The sequence below is a fragment of the Macaca nemestrina genome, chromosome 12 (assembly GCF_043159975.1).
Source record: "Macaca nemestrina isolate mMacNem1 chromosome 12, mMacNem.hap1, whole genome shotgun sequence".
NCBI lineage: Eukaryota > Metazoa > Chordata > Mammalia > Primates > Cercopithecidae > Macaca > Macaca nemestrina.
Genome location: NC_092136.1, coordinates 121,122,665 through 121,142,894, shown reverse-complemented (window position 1 = coordinate 121,142,894; position 20,230 = coordinate 121,122,665). Strand labels below are relative to the sequence as shown.

Sequence of the window (20,230 nt, the reverse complement as noted above, 5' to 3'; positions counted from 1 at the left end):
ACAGAAACTTATTTCTCACAGTTCTGAAGGCCAGGTAGTCCAAGACCAGTAGGTTGGCTGTCTGGCAAGGGCTCAGTACCTACTTCCAAGATGGCACCTTGAATGCTGTATGCCCTGGGATGGGGTTGGGGGATGAATGCTGTGCCTTCACGTGGCAGAAGGAATAGGAAAAAGGGAGTGGCAGCTCTCTGTAGCTTCTTTTATAAGGACATTAATCCCATTCACAGGGGCGGAGCTCTCATGATCTAATCACTTCCTAAATGTCCCATCTCTTAATACTATCACACTAGCAATTAAGTTTTAACATACAAATTTTGTGGGACACATTCAGCCCACAGCAGTTGGTTCTTTAAAAGATCAATAATATTGGGCTGGACGCAGTGGTTCACGCCTGTAATCCCAGCACTTTGGGAGGCTGAGGTGGGAGAATTGCTTGAGCCCTGGGGTTCGAGATCAACCCTGGCAACATAGTGAGACCTTGTCTCTACAAACAAAACAAAACAAAACAAACAGCTGGGTGTGATGGCACATGCCTGTAGTCCCAGCTATTTGGGAGGCTGTGGCTGTAATGAGCTGTAGTCAAGCCACTGTATTCCAGTCTGGATGACAGAGTGAGACCCCGTCTCAAAATAAATAAATAAATAAAAACCAACAAAATCAATTTTATCTCAGACTAATCAAGAAAAAGAGCAAACACAAATCATCAATATCAGGAATTAAATAAGAAATATAACTACCAATCCTATAGGCATTAAAAGGGAAATAGGGAATGTTACATAGGGAATGGCAAAAAAATGTATTACTTAAATGAAGTAAACAAATTTCTTGAAAAACAATGTATCAAAATTGACAAAGGAAGAGAGGAAAACATGAAGTCTTTATCTTCTAAGAAATGAACTCATTATCAAAAATCTTGTCACAAAGGAAATTCCAGGTTTGCTTTGGGATTGGCAAAGATTTCTTAGGTGGGACAGAAAATGCAATAGCTATGAAAGATAAAAGTTGATAAAGTGGTCTGAATAAAAATTAAACTTTTTTTCCTTATCAAAAGACAGTAAGGAAATACATACATCTAAGAGTGTCAATATTCTTATAATACAAAAAACAACCTAATTTTTAAAATGGCCAAAGATTTGAACAGATAGTTTACAAAAGATATAAAAAGTTTGAAGAAAAAAAAAAAAGAAGAAAAGGTACTTAACATCATTAGTCACAGGAAAATGCAAATTAAGCCACAATGGGACACTACCTCACCCCCACTAGAATGGTTACAAAAAAGGACTGACAATACTGTTAGTGAATATGTGGGAAAAATGGAATTCTCATCATTGGGAGCAGGAGGGTAAAATGGTACAACCACTTTGGAAAATAGTTTCACAGTGTTTTATAAAATTAAACATATACATATATGTCTCTTCCCTATGACCCAGCAAATCTAATAGATACTTACCAAAGAGATAACATATCCACACAAAGACTTGTACACAAATGTTTGTAGCAACTTTATTAATAATCCCACACCAGAAATAACACAAATATCCATCAGCAAATACATAAACCAATTGTGGTATATTACAATGAAATACCAGCCAGCAATAAAAACAAAAAGCTACAGACATACGCAACAGCATGTATCTCTAAACATGCTAAGCTAAAGAAACTAAACACAAGAGTATATACTATCTGATTTAATTTATATGAAATTCTAAATCAGGGAAGAAAACTAACCTTCCAGTAACAGAAGGTGGATCAGTGTGACCTAGGGCTGGGGAGAATGACTGCAAAAGGAGAGGAAATTTATTCTGGTAAGAAAATGTTCTTTACTTTGATTGGGGGTGGTGGTTACATGGGTGTACACATTCATCAAAGATCATTGAACTCTACAGTAAAAATGGCTACACTTAATTACAGTAAATTATACCTTCATTAAGTTGATCAGAAAGAAAAAACATCCCAATGAAGGGAGAGACAAAAGTCACCACACCAGTGTCTTAATATTTGAATATGCACTAAATTTCTAGGTTTCTATTTGTTTCATGGCACATGTCAGGGGGCCAAGTTTCCATCTAAATAAATGGCTTAATCAGTTAAATTATAATAGAGGAAGATACTTATATATATATATATATATATATACACACACACACATATATTTATTTTTAGAGATAGCGTCTTGCTCTGTCACCCAGCGTGGAGTGCAGTAGTGCAATTATAGCTCATTGCAGCCTAAAAGAGGAAGATATAACAAAATTATTCAAGAAATGAACAAAAGCCTATGGTATGAATGCTTTCCAACTGAGTGATTAACTTTTGATATGCTATTTTGTGTTTACGTTTGAATCGTGAGTTGTCAAGTGTTTAGAAAAACCTGTCAAGTACACAAGTCTGCCTTTTTGGTAGTTGGATCAAAATATTAAATCTCTTATCAAATGTTTAAGAAAATGTGATTAATAAAATATGTAAGTGGTATTAAATGTTCAGGATAATTGGAATTTGCAAATTGTTAAATAAATGGGAATGTAATTTCTCATTTTTATCAAATTTACTGTTCTTATGATGTCTTCAAGTTGAGCTTAGATTTAAAAATGCTATATTTTAAATGTATTTTAATAAAGCAAATATTAAAACAAGTATTTATAAGTATTTTTCTTTCCATACCAAAAGCCTGCCTTGACAGTAAAGCTTGTTGACACATGGTTCAAACACTTCCTTCCTGCCTTTCTTGAGAAATTCATTCTGCTTTTCAAGGAAGGTATGCTTCTATTTTATCTGCAAACCTTGTAGACTGGCCTTATGGTTTATAGCAATATAAAAACACACAAAGTGATGCATTTTTTTAAATGAAATCCTGTAACACCACCAAATGTATGTATTTTACCTCTCTTACAAAGATAACTTATAGTAAATAATGTTAACAATGTTAGTTTTACTTATATGATTTTTCTCTGTACCATCTCTACTTCACCTCAATGTCTTTCACCCTCCAGTTTTAAGGTGAAAATATCTAGGCTTCTGCCCTCTGCAACTGATTTCTATTGAGGGCCTATCGAGGTATAATGACAATAATCATTGAATCTAGAAAAAAAAGCATCAGGCACAATTTACATGAACAACAGCTTCAGTTGACATTTAACTGAATGCTTCTAACTTATTTAATCTTATTAGATAGGCAGTGTTTTACTCAATTTACAGATGGAGAAACCAGGATTGTGCAACTTGCAAGTGGCAGAGCCCTGTTTATCTCCAAAGTTCCTGTTCCTCTGAGGTGAAGTTATAGATTAAACTCCCAGGTTTGCCCTTTCTTGATGTAACCAACTAATATCTTTGAGGATCTTTTTTCTTTTACCCAGAGTGCTAAGTGCTGAGTATACAGATTCATTCAACTCTCTAACCAGTTCTTGTATTACTGATTCATCTGTGGTCAAAATCTGGGGTACTAGTGGGTTTTGTTTCCAAACAGTTATGACTTTGAGTGACCAAAAAAAAAAAAAGTTTATCCTTGATGTAGGGACCATGTTTGATTTCTCATTACTTCCCCTTTTGACCCCTCCAAGGCACTCAGCAAATGTCAGCTAATGAATAAATGAGGAAAAAAAACTGTTGGCTAAAAAGACAGCATCAGAAGAGAATTTGTACCTAGTGCAGTGCTTGGCGCCTATCAGGGATTTATTAAACATATACTGAAGAGAATGACATTTCTGCCATTTTATTAATAAATTCAACAAAGTATTTATTGAACTTTAACCACGTCTTGGGCGTTTTTTAACGATGAGTAGTTTAATACAATGATGATTCAGACACGGTCTCTACTTCCAAGGAATCTGGCATCTAAAATAGATAAGACGCACATAAAATAGGTGATAGCAGTTAAGTGCTGAAATAAGACTGTCATTCAAGTGTCATGAATTTGAAGAAGTTGGGAAGATCAGGAATGGAAGTTTCCTCCCCCTTTTCTTAGTCCATTCGTACTGCTTTAACAAAGTATCTTCAACTGGGTAATCTATAAATAACAAATTTATTTTCTTACAGCTCTGGAGGCTGGGAAGTCATGCTTAAGCACCAGTGGGTTTGGTATTGGCTGAGTTCCCGGTTTCTGCTTTCAAGATGGTACCTTGTTGCTGGGTCCTCACGTCAGAAGGGACAGAAGAGCTCACCAGTTGCCTCACACCTCTTTTCAAGTCATTAATCTCAGAGCCCTCACGACTTAATCACTTCCTCAAGGCCCCACCTCTACATCCTATCTCACTGGCAAACATATTTCCACATATGAATTTTGGAGGACACATTCAGACCACTGCACCCCTCGAGTTCGTTAGTGTCTTTCAATATCTTTCTTCATGCTCTCTGTGGCAATCTCATGGTTTCAAACTTTTCTTCTATCTGGGTTAATCCCAAATATATTTGTTCTCAGTCATCTCCCTATAGTTTCCATCTTTCTCCCAGACCTCCTCTCTACATAAATAACCTGCATACACTGTAAACTCCATGTATCAAAAAACTGACCTTGTATAATTCTCTTCCAAATCTGTCCCCAGCTTCTAGAAGATGGGAGGAAAACATGATACAGGGGAATGAGGAAATTCACTCGGTATTGCAGAGACAGGAAGACAAAGACTCAGTCTCCGGGTTTCTGAAAGGTCTTCTCGAACCAGATCCACCCACTTCTCAACTTCTACCACGAAAGTAGAAAACGTAACCTTGATTTTCACTTTCTGTCTTGTAACTATAAAAGGTTTCAAAGTCACCTGTAGAAGGTAATTTGGGTCCTCACTTCCATGAATATTCTCTGACTTCCTCTAATAGAAAATAGGAGAATGTGGCAGTAGTGTAGATTAAAATGTTAGAACTACTTAACATAAACGCTGCTTTAAGAGACCAGAATTTGAGATGGGTGAAAGGGCAGAGGCAAGTTTGATTATTCCTAACACCTACGAGGAAGCCTCTGTCCTCCCCATAGGAAGCTGTCCTTTCTTCTCTATTAGCTATACAGGAATAAGAATCTAGAGGAAGCTTTAACATTCATAATTGGAGTTACAGAATTAAAGACACTGAGACGATTAGCATGTGGATAACCTGAAATACTTCATGGCTCATTCACCATTTCAACATCAAGAAGAGGGGAATAAACACCACAAACATGGCAACAGGCCAGCTGCTCAAGAAAATGGTGCCCCCTTCCTCCCAGGCACACAGCTGGACACACTTTCCAAAATCTCTCTGGTAGGCCATGTGACTGAGTTCTGTCCAAAGGAACACGGGCAGAAGAGATCTGCACCACTTCCAGGCCTCACCTGTGAACATTTCCCACGCAGACTTTTCCTTCTTTCCCTATGTGCTCCTTCAACAAAGAGGGCTCTATGGACTGAGAGAAAGGCAGAGCCCCAAGAGGAAGGAGCCTGGGTCGCAGAATGACTAGGTAGAAAGCTGTCCACTGACCACAAACATCCGCATGGGACATTATAGGAGAGAGAAATAAACCTTGGAATACTGACTTAACTTCTTTGGGTCCTAGTCTCCGGGCAAAGAGGAAAAGCTCAATAAATATCAGCTGTCATTATATGAGGAAATAAAGTTTACTTCTCCTTAATTTCCTTTTCTTAGGCAAGGTGGAGCACCGGAGGCGAGTGGGATTAGTGAAACGTATTAAATGACGTTTGCCCATTACAAAATACTAATTGGTACATTTAAATAAGATGACGTTGTGACAATAACACACAGATTAAAGACATTTTCTTCTGGATCCCAGACATTAGATTTTATGACCGATTTCTTGCTAAAACACTCAAATCTAGTTAAAATGTGAAATATAAACAGAATGTGGTACCCACTTCTTTCTCCCCGTGACACTGAGTATCTGGGGATGTTCTGAAACACATTTAACAATCCATATCATTTCTGTGGCTTCCAATTGACAAAATCTGTACAAAGAATACTCTGTGCTGCTCTAATATTTAACTGATACAGTTTAATTATAATGATCAACTTTTATTGATTTTACATAAATAGCTTATAGAATGCCTTTACAAACTATGTTTGTGCAATATATTTATGTTACAACACACATTTCCTTATGAAAGTATTTGTCAAATCTTTTTGCAGAGGAAGTAGGTAAAAGTGAGGGGAGAAGAAGAGGAATAAGATTTTAAAACTAATCGTCAGCAATGGGTATTTGGCAATTATTTCCTTTACAAAAAAATCACAGGTTTGTAACTTTGAAACATCGAAAGTGTAGTCCATCAATTTAATTAAAACATCAGTAGTGCCTAATATATCATCTGGGCATCAATTTTTTAAAAAATATATCCAGATTCACATATTTTTACTCTTATTAAATAATGGTTTTAAATAATAATCACCACCATGGTTAGTTACATAATACCAGATCTGGATTAAATCCATGGTGATATCGATATTTTTAAATTCCAATTTATTTATTAATCAGTAAAATGTAACAGTTGACAGTGTGCCCAGAGAATGAGCCTCCTATGTGTAGGAAGACGATAGTCTTATTACACCTGCCATCAATTAGGTCAGTTACATAGCTGCTAATGTATCCGAATTTTTTTCCACACTGATGTTTTGACTTGAATAAAGTACTACAAGTTATCATTATCAAACCAACATTGAAGAATTAACCATTCCTGAAACAAGAAACAATCTTTATATTAGTATTTCTTGGTTATGGTGCTTAGTCTTGGTATTATTAAGCACAATGATTCTTAATAAAAATGAGTGGATTAAGGCAAATGAATATAGCCTAGTCCCCTCAATAATTTATTCTCTATCTTATTTCTAATTGTTGTTGAGGCTACACAAACTACAGATCTGCTGCTAGAAAGATACAAGTTGTCCCCTGAACGACATCTGGCATTTTAAGCGTAAGATTAAAATCCTGATGTTCACAGCATCTTCTCCTGGACTGCCCCTATGATCATTCCTCAGCAGTGCCCACAATGCTGATTTCCAAATGATACCATTTGCTTACTATGTATCTTGGCTGTATGGAGATTTTTTTTTCCTTATTAAAAAAAAGAAATATGGTATTTCCTTCTTTGTCCTTATTAGGAATAACTGGGCAATAATCTATTCAGTCTTTGTAAACTCTCCATTGAATAATTTTTCATTCTTACAACCATTCCCTGCATGGCTGCTGTACTTTCCCTCTGTCATCTCCTTCACATAACTGAGTGGTCCCTTTCCCTCAAAGGAGGAAGGATTTTTGAATGAGCCTCCAATCCTATCCCACAGAGTGAAATATTGTCCATAATTATAGTCAAAGAACATATGATGGTCTGTATGATGAGCTGAGCCATTAATAAATGGCTGTAAGATTTGGGGGACACGAAAATCACCATCATGAATGGAAATTGTCCAGATATTAACCAAGATGTACAGACTTAAATAAACCACCTTGTGTAATGGAAAGATAAAAGGGTATATATGGTAAGGTAGACTCTGAAGAAAGCCATCAACAGGGTGAAAAGCATGACTTGCAAATGGAGTAGGAATCTTCCAAGTATGGTGAGGTTTATGTAGGCGCTACAGAAGAAAAGGACACAATTAGCACTGCAAACTTTACCCCACGCAACATTCAACTTAGCTTCTCATACTCATGTTGGAAACGACCTAACTAACATATCCTGTAGAAATCAGCAAATTTATTTAATCTATAACATGTCCTTCTTTGCCCTAAAACAGTATAATTTTATATGGATTTATGGGTACAAATGCAGTGGTGTTCCATGGATATACTGCATAGTGGTGAAGTCTGGCTTTTAGTGTACCCAGCACCTGAATAATGCACATTGTACCCATCAGGGAGGGTCTCATCCCTCACTCCTCTCCCATCCTCCCACCTTCCGGAGTCCCTAATGTCTACTGTTCTCTCTGTAAGTCCATGTGTACCTGTTGCCAGAACAGAATAACTTTAAGACAGCCCCTTAGACCCATAAAGAATATGAACAAAATGCACCCTGTACCTGTTATGATTATGGCTAGACATTTAATATGGTTAGAGGAAATTCTTGGAAATAGAGAATGGAATTTATAACCATACATTGCTGAAATGTGTAACCTTTTTTTCTCTTTTCCCCACAAATGACTTTACCTTATATACCAGTCTATGATGAAGGCCTCTGTGAATCCAGTAGATGAACATGTCAGTGAAAAAGAGGAAAGATATGATACTAATGATGAGTTCAAACAATCCTAGAAAAGAAAACGGGAAACAGAAGAATCAAAACTCAGCTTCTAGGATTAGAGTTCACTTTTCACATGTCCATCTAAGTGTAAAATGGGATCCTAGACTCAAACACTATAAACGATCTGTTTTGGCTAATTCAATATATTATAAAAACTAATCTCTCCTGGCTTCCTGGAATCTGGTCATTTCCTCATTTCTCTCTCATAAGTACTTGAAACATTCTACCTAAAGTACTTCTTAATTAAACTATGAAGATATTTATGAGACAGGATACTCCTAAGACATCTTTATTATTTAAATCTCTGGGAATCATCACTTCCTTCATATTAATCTTCCTAAAACCCATCTTTACACATTATCTCCCTGCTTAAAATTTACTTCCCACTAAATACTTTAAATTTAGCATTTACTCCGCACTCCAGCCCTTTTGGATCTTTCCAACCTCATCACTCCTGTATTCCCGCTCTAACCAGGCAGGTTTACTCAATATCTTCCCACTCTCTTGGAAGTCTTACCTCTGTACCTTTCCTCACAGGGGTTCAAGAACCTAAAATGCCCTCTCTTCCTTTATTTTTACTCATAATCGTATCCATTTTTCAAAGCCCAGCCAATACAGTATCCCAGTATATAATTTTTTGTCCCATCTTCTAAATAACTTTTTTTTTTTTTTTGAGACAGAGTCTTGCTTTGTCGCCCAGGCTGGAGTGCAGTGGCACAATCTCTGCCTCCTGGGTTCAAGAGATTCCCCTGCCTCGCCCTCCGAGTAGCTGGGACTACAGGTGTGCACCACCACACCCCGCTAATTTTTTGTATTTTAGTAGAGATGGGGTTTCACCATGTTGGCCAGGATGGTCTCAAGCTCCTGACCTCATGATCCGCCTGCCTCGGCCTCCCAAAGTGCTAGGATTACAGGCTTGAGCCACTGCGCCCAGCAATAACTGACTTCTTACTTAAAGAGCAGGGTGCTGGTGCCAGCAAGTATGAGTCCAAGTCTCAGAGATCTACCACCTACTCGTTACTGAAACTCTCTGTACACCTCATTGACTCACCTATAAAAGGAGCATAGTGATAGTATCTATCTCGTAAAATTGTAGGAAAACAATGCATTGATTCTTGTGAAGAGCTGAGAACTGTCACTGACACATTATCAGCCTTCAAAAAATACTATGATTGTTTTTCACATACTAGATCCTAGAAATGTGTCTTGAAAAAAGTTTCAAAATTTCACAAAAGTTTAGTCACTACAGGACTGTTTATACTATAAAAAAGGGTAACAATCTGAAGGTCTAACAATTAGGTATCATTTACATAACTTATGAATATCCACACAGTACTATGACCAATATATTACATAATCTCAAGATTTTTTGACATGAAAATACAGCCATGTAAGTTGCTAAGAGAAACAAAATGCAGAGCCCAAACCACTATGCACCTCAGGACTTCATTTGTGTAATGTGAACAATGAAGTATACAGGCGCAGAAAAGCGGGTGGTCGTGTGCCAGAAGAGTTACAGTTTCTAAGAAGCAGGATAATGGATTTAAAACCTCTGTAGTTTTTAACTTTCAGCAATTATCATAAGCTACTCAAGTGTTTTTTAGAAGGTTGAATTCAATAATTAATAGAAAACACATGCAAGGACCCATCTCTGATCACTCCAATCTTCCGCCAGACACAATCTCATCTACAACAGACTTTCAGATTGATGGAAAAACTAAAGAAATGCACATGTGGCAAGACATGAACACACGAAAATAGAACATTAAAAACAATCGGATAATTTGTAATTATTTTAAAAGATAAAATAAAAAAAAAAAGAGGCAGTTTTTTTTTTGTTTTTTTTTTTTTTAAGGAAACTAACCTGTGCTTAGACTATTATCTTCCTGACACTCGTGTGATTTACTTACCATATGGAAACTCTCCTAGGTCATCATGTAATTTGCTGTAACCTCTTAACTCCAACAGGAACAGTGGAACAGTAAAAATACTTATCAATGGCAATGCCTGGACAGTAAACTTAATCTCTCGACGGACTTGATTCTGAAAGTGAAATTTCCAATACTTAAAATCACAAAATCCATGTTAAACAAAACAAGCGTAAAACTGTTCTGGACTGGATTTTTAAAATCTCTTTTACATGAAGGGGCTTACCTCCAAACTGTTTCTATTAAAATTTTACATACTTGAAAATAGGTATGTAAGAAAATCATTCCTTTTGTACTAAGAAAATGCAGTAAGTATTTTAAATTCTGAAACCTTTTTTCCTTCCTCCAAAATCTGCATTCTAAATTTCTATTTATGGAATAATCGTTTCTTTCCTAATTAATTTCCATCCCCAATCCTCTATTTTTTCTTTTTGCTGTTCAGTCCTTGGAGTCACCGACAAGTACAAACAACTGAAATTTAAAAAAGATTGTAAACTTCAAAACTACTGAGTTTGAATCCCCTATCCAGCCAAAAAAACAAAATATGGTAAAAAAAAAAAAAAAAAAAAAAAAAAAAAAATTTCAGTTTGTGAAAATCATATTAAAATAATGACATAAATGTATGCATTTATTTACTCATCAATATCAGCATAAAAATGTTCCAATATGCATCTAACAATATAAGATACTAGACTTACAGTTTTGTTAAAAATGAAAATATCTAACCCATTTGTGGTTGGTCTCCAAAATTTTATTTAATGGTTACATATAATCAGCTTAATCTAAAAATCTCAGAAACATATTGTTATTTTTACTTTAATAGTTAGAAAATAGGTTAAAAAAATTTCTTACCTTTAAAAATTGTGGATGTTTCATTAATGCATGATCAAAGACAAAATAATAGCTCAGTGTTGCGCAGAAGAAATAAAGGATGTAAGCACCAACATTTGTTACAATCAGAAGACTAATAGTTTGTCGGAAGATGTCATCTTCTGGCCATGTGGCTGGATATACGTATGGTGTAAAAAAATAGTAATCTGCAACACCGAGTACAAGATCCATCACTGAGCCTCTAAAAGATAAGCATGTGCAACAATTAGTTACCATGTCTATATTTTTCCAGGCAAAAATTTTTCAGAAACACTATATCTCAAGTTCCTGATTTAAGAACAATCATATGTAGTACATCTGCTGCTATCAGAATCCCCTACATGCCATCTTTAGAGCCAGAAGGGACCTTAGATATCATCTCTAGTCCAATTTTTTCATATTATGTATGGGGATACTAAAGTTCAGTTAGAGAAACTGAGGCCAAGGAAAGGTCATGAAGCTGCTAAGTGGCACAAGCCCAGATCCAATTCCATTTCCATGTCCTTTCCTAGTGCGTCCTATGGCAGCACGGCAAGTAGGAAAGATGGGAATGCAGGGGACTAGGTACTCAGAAAAACAGTTTCCTCTTTACAAGTTTCAGCTGCATCTCTCTCCTTCAAGGACTCATACTTCAGAGATTTTTGCTTCAGCGCTGACACCTAAGATAAATTCCCTAGAAGACATCCATGCTGCCACCACAACCATAGAATTGGGACTATCTATCTGTTCTTCTGACACTCCCATTGACAGAACAAAGGAAGATGTATTCTTGGTGTTAAGAACTAGAATACATTTATTTCTCTACACCTCTAATCAGTATTCCAGATCAGGGAGTTGGTAAATTGTAGCCCATGGGCCAAACTCAGAGCCTGCTTTGTAAAAATCTTTATGGAACACAGCTACACCCAGATGTTTACATACTGTCCGTGGCTGCTTTTCTGCTACAAAGGTGGGCTTGTATCACTGCAACAGAGACAGTACGGCCCGTTGAACCAAAGGCATTTACTACTTGGCCATTTAGATAGTTTGCCAGCTCCTGTTTCAGATGCTTAAACTCTAAAACAACATTAGTCAGTTCAGTACATATTTAAGTCCATTCTATACTCATGGTCCTGTTACAATACAGTTTGGTGATATTATGGTCAGCTTTTGTGATCTGACTATGGAATCTATCATTTACGATCGACTCACTCATTCCTCATTGCATTGTTCGCACAAGAAGATGTGGTCAGCATCTAAAATACCTCTCTCACTTAGAACTGAAATTTTTGAACAAGAAGCCTATCTGCAAATTATTTACCCAAATAGATTTCAGGGGTTCAAATGGCCTTTATCTCCTACATACTGGGCCATGTTACTAACCACCAATTTATGAAATAAAATAGCCCATAGGTAAGGAAAATTCTGAGAATACTGACTTACTTCCTTGTAGCCTATTTCCTTCACTAGATTCCCTATGAGATTTCTCCACTAAATTCCCACAGGGATTTAAGAAAGTTTCTTAAAAAATAATATGCATATAGTTCAAAATGAGAAACTGATAGGAAAAGATATACAATACAAAGCCTTGCTTCCATCCATGTCACTGTAAACCACACCGTCATTTCATTTCCACCTCTCTGAGTGACCATATCTATTAGTTTCCTGAGAATCCTTACAGTGTTAATGTAAGATGGAACAACAGATTTTTCTCTCCTTCCTTACAAAACGTGGCATACAATATACACTGTGAAGTTTCTTTTTCTTAACTATATATATCTTGGAGATCTTTCCATCCCTACATAAAGATCATGCTCCTCCTTTTGTTTTTAATGAAACAGGTTTATTGAGATACGATTCACATACCATAAAATTCACTATTTTAAAGTATATGATTGACTAGTTTTTTAGCATATTCTCAGAGCTATGCAATCATTACCACTATTGAGTTTCAGAACATTTTCAGCACCCCAAAAAGAAACCCCAACCCTATACTGTTGAGCTTCTTGGATGTGTAAAGTTTTTCGTCAAATTTGGTGAGTCTAGGGCCAGTTTCTTAAACTTTCTATGCCTTTCCTTCTCCTTTTGGGACTCTCATTATGCTTATGTGGAAATGCGTGATGGTGTCCCCAAGTCTGTTCATATTTCTCTTCCCAGCTGTTTAATCTCAATTGACCTAGTCTGCACTGTACATCCAGATGGCCCGAAGCAACTGAAGAATCACAAAAGAAGTGAAAATGGCCAGTTCCTGCCTTAACTGATGACATTACCATGTGACATTCCTTCTCCTGGCTCAGAAGCTCCCCTACTAAGCACCTTGTGACCCACAAGAGAACAACCCCCTTTGACTGTAATTTTCCACTACCTACCGAAATCCTACAAAACTGCCGCAACCCCTAACTCCCTTTGCTGACTCTCTTTGTGGACTCAGCCTGCCTGCAACCCAGGTGATTAAAAAGCTTTATTGCTCAAAGGCTGTCTGGTGGTCTCTTCACATGGACGCGTGACACTTAGGTGCATTCAGAAACCTTTCAGCAATTTCCCCATCACCCAAGAAATGCCTAACAGAAGCATCATGATTAATGTTCAGCATTTCTTCAACATCAGCTTCTCCTGACCTATCTATGGTTTTGGCCATTAAATGTATGGTATAATTAAAGACATTACGTATCATCACTTCATTAGCGATAGAAAATCTTTCAAAATATCTACAAGTTCATTTTCAAACCTCATTGTCAGCTAAAATGTTAAACATTTATTATTGCTGATTTATCAACATCATTTCAAGCATTAAGTAATTTTGAAAACAGGATCTTTACAACTGAACTCTTAAAAGAAGTTTTGATTCCTAGGCCTCCCTTAACTGTGCAAGCAATATACTTGCTTTTTCCCAAAGTGTAACACTCCTTGGAGAAAAAGATTGTATTCTGGCCAGGCATGGTGGCTCATGACTGTAATACCAGTGCTTTGGGAGGTAGGCTTATTCCTTGAGCTCAAGAGTTGGAGAACAGCCTGAGCAATATAGTGAAATCCCGTCTCTACAAAATATATAAAAATTAGCCGGGCATGGTAGCACAGCCCTGTGGTCCCAGCTACCCTCAGGAGGCAAAGGTGGGAGGATTGCTTAAGGAGTTCAAGGCTGCAGTGAGCCATGATCGTGCCACTGCACTCCAGCCTGGGCAACAGAGCAAGACCCAAAGGAAAAGGCTGCATTCTGCTCACAGTGAGGTAAAAGTAAATGATTAAAAACTATAATATACAGTTGAGGAGAATGCATAACAGCTGTCTAGAAAGTAAATTTTCTATTGACTCTTGCCTTACTTTTAGATATTTTTCACCACACTGCTTCCTAAATTTCTGAATTCTTCCTTGTTAATACTAACATACATCCTCCAGTAGCAATTCTTCATATATGACAGCTTTTTTCATGATCAACAAAGCAATGAGTGGCCTGTTTACTTCCTATTGTGAAATCCACTTAACCGAAACACGGTTAGAATCTTCATTTTCGGTCCTGTGCAATGTCTCCCTAGTTTTCATCAATTCTTAGTCCTTACTACCGCTATAAAACATCCGCAATCTGTTTTTCTATTCCTTAAGTCACATGAGGTGGTAGTTCCCACACTGCCACATGAAACTCAAAGTAACAAAACAATAAAAAACACCAGAAATACCTGGTAGGGGTGCCAAGACACAATGGGCACCTCAGTCAGATGGAGTCAGAATTTGTCATCAAATGAGTTTGGGAGCTGAACTTAAAGCAAAAAAGAAAACAACTTTTTGTTTTTTCAGGGCTTTCTAGACTTCCAAATTGTGACTAGGGACTATGGACCTGTATCCCTTTCTGTGAGTTCAACTGAATTATGTCTAATTCAGTGTTACATAGGTGTTTACTTAACACATATCTAGATATTTGGATAGGTTCCAATTTTTTGCTATTACAAATAATGCTGCAATGACAGGCCCTCACTAGGCAGATTTCCAAAAGCAGAAGAGCTGAGCCAAAGAGTTATACACTCATAACTTTGGTAAATATTGCTAAATCACTCTCCATAAGGGTTACAACTACTTCATAGTCCTCAAACGATGTAGGACAGTACCTTACCTATTTCTCTACAATCTTACTAGCAGAGGATATCAAACTTTCACATATTCATCAGGAAGGAAGGGCTATGTCGGGTATACTTAATTTGCATTTACCTTATTATGAGTAAAGTTGAGCATCATTCAATATATTTAGAACAATTTATACTTTTTTTCTGTGTTTATCTGTTTTTATCCTTTGCCCATTTTCCCACTGGGTTTTTAGTATCTTTATAAAAGTCAAACTCTAGAAGCTCCTTAAATATTAGGGAGTTTGGCCCATTGTTTATGACATGAATTATAAACATTTCCTCACTTAGGGAAGGAAAAATTTAATTAGCACCAAACGCCAGATATTAACATATATTCCTTATCATACACGCCATGTTAATTCATTCAAATAAGAACTTATTAAGTGTTAAGCACTACACTAGGTAATGAGCATATAAACATTAAAAAGACACAGTCTAAATCAGTCTTAAAGGTAAGGCAACTACAAAAACGATTCTATCAATAGGACACGTCCTGCAATACAGATATATATATGCAAATTCTATGAAATCAGAAAAGACAACACAACTACCTCAGCTTATGGTAAAAGGCTTCCTAGTGACTATATTAGATTTGGACTTTGAAGGACATCACCAGAAAGAAAAGGTTAGGGATAGCCATTCCAAAGAGAAGTCACAACTGCAAAGCAAGGGAAGAACATGATGCATTCATGGCTCACTCCATGTGGCTGGTGGGTGTTAGACAGGGTGATAGGGGTGGAGCAGAGGGAAAAACATGTTAGGGGATGGACTTGTAAAGGAGATTGGTGTTAGACTACGCATGGAGGGATCTGCTGTCCTGCTGAGGAGTTTGGACTTTCTCTCACACACTATAGGGAGACACTTAAGATTTCTGGGTAGGAAAAATATACAATCAGACCCATTTCATAAAAACCATTCCATGAGAAATCTGGAGTACTGGGCCAGATGAGGTGGCTAACGCTTGTTCCCAGCGCTTTGGGAGGCTGAGGTAGGAGGACCGCTTGAAGCCAGGAGTTCAAGACCAGCCTGGGCAACACAGCGAGACTCCATCACTATAAAAAAGAAAAGAAAAGAAAAGAAAAGAAATATGGGTTATCAGTGAGAAGCAGGGAAACTAGTTTGGTTGTTCCTGCGGCAGACTAACCCAGAGAAAATGATAGCCTGACCTCAGGCAGTGGCTGTTAAGACTAGCCAGCAGAGATTTCTCAAGTCAAAACATCCACAGGGATTTGGATAACCCACAGATGCTGGGAAGTGAGAGAGAAATCTAGGGCAACTGTGAGACTTTAGCTGGTCTAAGTAGATGGTGATGTCATTGTAATTGAAATAGGGAATACTGGCAGAGCTAGCAGATGTGGGTAGGGTAGGAATAGGGGGTGGGTAGGGTAGGAATAGGGGGTGGGTAGGGTAGGAATAGGGGGTGGGTAAGGAATGATGGTATGAACGGAAAATAAATCTTGGGACTCCAAAATCACTAAGCTAAGAGAAAAGTCAAGCTGGAAACTATGTTAGGCAAACCTGCCTCCCACTTTATTCCTAAATAAGATAGCTACAAGAATAAGAAGCTACATCCCTCCCTCACAATTTGCCCTCAGAAAATTCCTTTGTGGATAAAGGACAGACAGAACTCAAAGTCATCCCTCTGAGGCTCACCTGAGACAAATGCATATCTGATTGCTTCCTCTGCCCTATTGTTTATGTAAAAACGAAGATTCACTGAGCCAGACTAAATTGTGTATTCAGTGGAAGGCTAATCAAGGACTCAAAAGAATGCAACCTTTGTCTCTTACCTACTTCTAAACTGGAAGCCCCCACTATGAGTTGTCCCACCTTACCAGACCCAACCAATGTAGATCTTACACATACTGATTGATGTATCATGTCTCCCTAAAATGTATCAAAGCAAACTGTATCCCCCACCACCTTGGGCACATGTTGTCAGGACTTCCCAGGCTGTGTGAGGCTATGTCACGGATGCATCCTTAACCTTGGCAAAATAAACTAAATTGACTGAGACCTGTCTCAGATATCTGGGGTTCACAATGGGTTCAATGTAGATTTTAAAATCTAATTATCTGTGGGTCATCTTATATCTTAGATATAGGCAATAGGCCACATGTAAATATAAATGTGAAGTTCAAAAGCTAGCCTAGTTAGAATACAGGTAGCTGAAGTAATAAGGGTGAAGACTATCAAGGGAGGTGGTGCAACAGGGACAGGGTACTAAGTAATATTAGAGAGCATAAACATTTAATAATTGTAAAGGATATTGCTATATCACTAAAGGTTGCTAACAGCTGATGAATCAATCTACATGTTTCCCACAGTGCCATGTAGCCCTAATTCAATACAACACCTAGAATAGTATGGTGCAACCAAAAAGAACACAAACATGTTTGATTGCTGTGAGGTTTAGAGACTAAGTAATCTTTTGACATTTGACCCAAGAAAGGTACTCAATAAAATAACACCTGTATGATTATCACTGTTAAGGCAGTCAAAAATGAGTCAAAATTACTGCAATAGAAGATAAAATAGGTGTCACTTGATTTTTGTTTGAAAAATAACTGACAGTAGTTGATAGTAATATTTACTATATACTAGGTAATCTAAATATTTTACATATATTAACTAATTTAACCCTTTCAAGAAGCCTCAAAAGTTAGGTACTAGTATTGTATTATAGATGAAAAAGCTGGGCACAGAAATTTTAAGTAACTTGCATAAGGTCATAAGAGTAAGTAAATGCTGGAGCTAGGATTCAAATACACACAATCTGGTTGCAAAGTATGTGAACTTCTGCCAAGTTCTATTGCCTCTTCACCACTACTTCAAGTCGTCAACTCCTGAATTTTTAAAAATTCTCAGTGCTTCTACAAACTCATATAATTTTAAAGGGTTATAAGCCCTGAAGTAAGGGGTCCCAAGGACCCTAAATTGAGTACCACTGCTTCAAAGAGAAACTTAAATACGTTTGTCCTTGCAGAATTAAAGAAACTTCTTCTTAAAACTCAGTTATAACAATATTAGGCTTAGAACAACTCAGTCTACCATTATCTTTTTGCTCTACTTACAAAGTACAGAAAATAATAGCTAATATTTATTGAGAACCAGGTATTCTTTGTATAACATCTAATCCTTATAACTCAATGAGATAGGTACTTCTACGACCCCTCACTTTATAGTTAGGGAAACTGAGGTCAGAGTATTTAAATAACTTGTTCAGTACAAAAAAACCAGCTGGGATGTACATTCCATAACCTGTTCTCTTTGCTACCGCATTGTGTTATCTCTCAAGATACTTTATATGCAGATGAGGAATTCTGAGAAAATAATAGCTAATATTTACTGGGAACCAGGTATTATCTTTGTATAACCTCATCTAATCCTTATAGCTCTGAGACAGGTACTTCTATCATCCCCACTTTATAGATAGGGAAACTGAGGTCAGAGTATTTAAATAACTTGTTCAGTACAAAAAAAACCAGCTGGGATGTACACTCCACAACCTGTTCTCTTTGCTACCACATTATGTTATCTCTCAAGATGTTTTATATGCAGATGAGGAATTCTGAGTACCACACATGCTAATTAATTACATCACATAATGAAAGGAAAAGCACTCTAAATGATCAAGGATCAGTTATTATTTATTAGGTATCAATCATTAGAAACTTTAAAAATGATAGTGATATAAAGACAAATAACTTGCAGAGAGTTTCAGCTAAAAGTACCGAGCCGCCACAAACTTTCCAGTATGGAAACCCTATCTACTGAGGTCTTGTTTTCTTCACTTATACCACCTCGAAATCTACTCTGCTGTAACACGGGGATGGCAGTATACATTATTTTTCCTTCCATGGTGCTAAGGGAATAGATTATTTTCCTTTTCCTTTCAGTCTCCTCAAACCCAGACTGTTGTCCCTTCATCCTAACTACGCCGCAGTAACAGAGGCTTGCACTGCAATGGTCAGGAATTCTGATACCGACCAATTCTTCAGCCTGATTCCTTTGGCCCTTAAAAGAAAAAAACCCTCCAAGAACGAAGGGAAAAGTAAAGCATCTGTGTTCAGCAGCCGGACCAGACTTCCCTTGAGTAAGAGATCTGCAACACCCAACATCAAACACTGCATTTTCTTCAAGCCCGTCCACGGTAGGCTCTTTCACGTTCAGGCCTCCCCATCGGCCCTGCGATCCCTCCCCGCGCGAGCGGAAGGCCCCTCCACCCAGACTCCCAGGTGGCGCAGCCCTCCCACGCCCCAAAGTCCCTCGGCACAGCCCTCGCCGCCAGTCCTCGGGATGCCAGGCTACCTGCCAGCCTCCCCTCTCGGCGTAGGACTCGGATACCTACCACCACCGCGTTCCTAGCACCCGCCCAACGCCTGCCATCCAGAGGGCACTCGCTAACCTCCCGCAGCGTGGAGAAAACCCGAGCTCCGGGCACACCCTCCGCCTCGCCCACCCAAGTCCCAGACGCTGAAGTCTCTCCAGCCTTTTTTATTCCATAGCCCCCCGGCCCGGCCCGCTCAAGTGCATTCCGCTTCCTTCCCCGCCCGCCCACACACCCACCGTCCCCACCTGGAAGCGGTACGCCGCCGCTCCGCACGCCACTGCTCTGCAGACTGCCCTGGCCGCTGGGCAGCCAGCAAGCGGGCTGGGCGGGGAGGAGCCGAGCCGGCGCCGGGAGGCTGGAGCGGCCAGCCAATCAGCGACCGGCGCCATAAGCTGATATGACGGCAGATCGCGCGACGTGCCTGTGCGCAGCTCTCCACGGTCACGTGGGTGCCGCGCGCTCGGCCACGCCCCCTCCGGCCTCTGACTAAGGGGAGGGCGGGCGCCCGATACGAGTACCTCTGCGGTGGAGGATGGGGTTTCAGGTTTTGCGTTTCTTTGCTTTCTTTTTAAACTAGCTCTGGTGATCGTCATTCATGGTACCAGGCAGTTTTACGGTGTTTATGTAAACATTCCTAGAACGGGTGCCCTGCGTTGAGGAAAATAGACGACACTTCCGTTGTCTGGGGCGTTTTCTCCCTCAAGGGAGGAGGCGCAGAAGTTCCCAAACAGGTGCTCAAGGTTTTAAGGCGTAGTCCCCTGGATTTTCTAGCGCTGAATGGCTGGAGGCTCCGCGAAGCGGTGT

General features: G+C 38.5%; 1 protein-coding gene across 1 annotated transcript; it reads right to left on the bottom strand.

Moving 5' to 3' along the window:
- Positions 1–1,478: 1,478 nt before the first annotated feature.
- Positions 1,479–19,771, bottom strand: LOC105476342 (sterol-C5-desaturase). Its single transcript, XM_011732164.2, has 5 exons — positions 19,672–19,771; positions 10,982–11,201; positions 10,112–10,244; positions 8,108–8,208; positions 1,479–7,539 (listed from the first exon to the last, which is right to left on the bottom strand). Exons 2-5 carry the CDS (start codon positions 11,189–11,191, stop codon positions 7,084–7,086), a joined length of 900 nt encoding a protein of 299 aa, XP_011730466.1. The 5' UTR covers positions 11,192–11,201; positions 19,672–19,771; the 3' UTR covers positions 1,479–7,083.
- Positions 19,772–20,230: the final 459 nt, after the last annotated feature.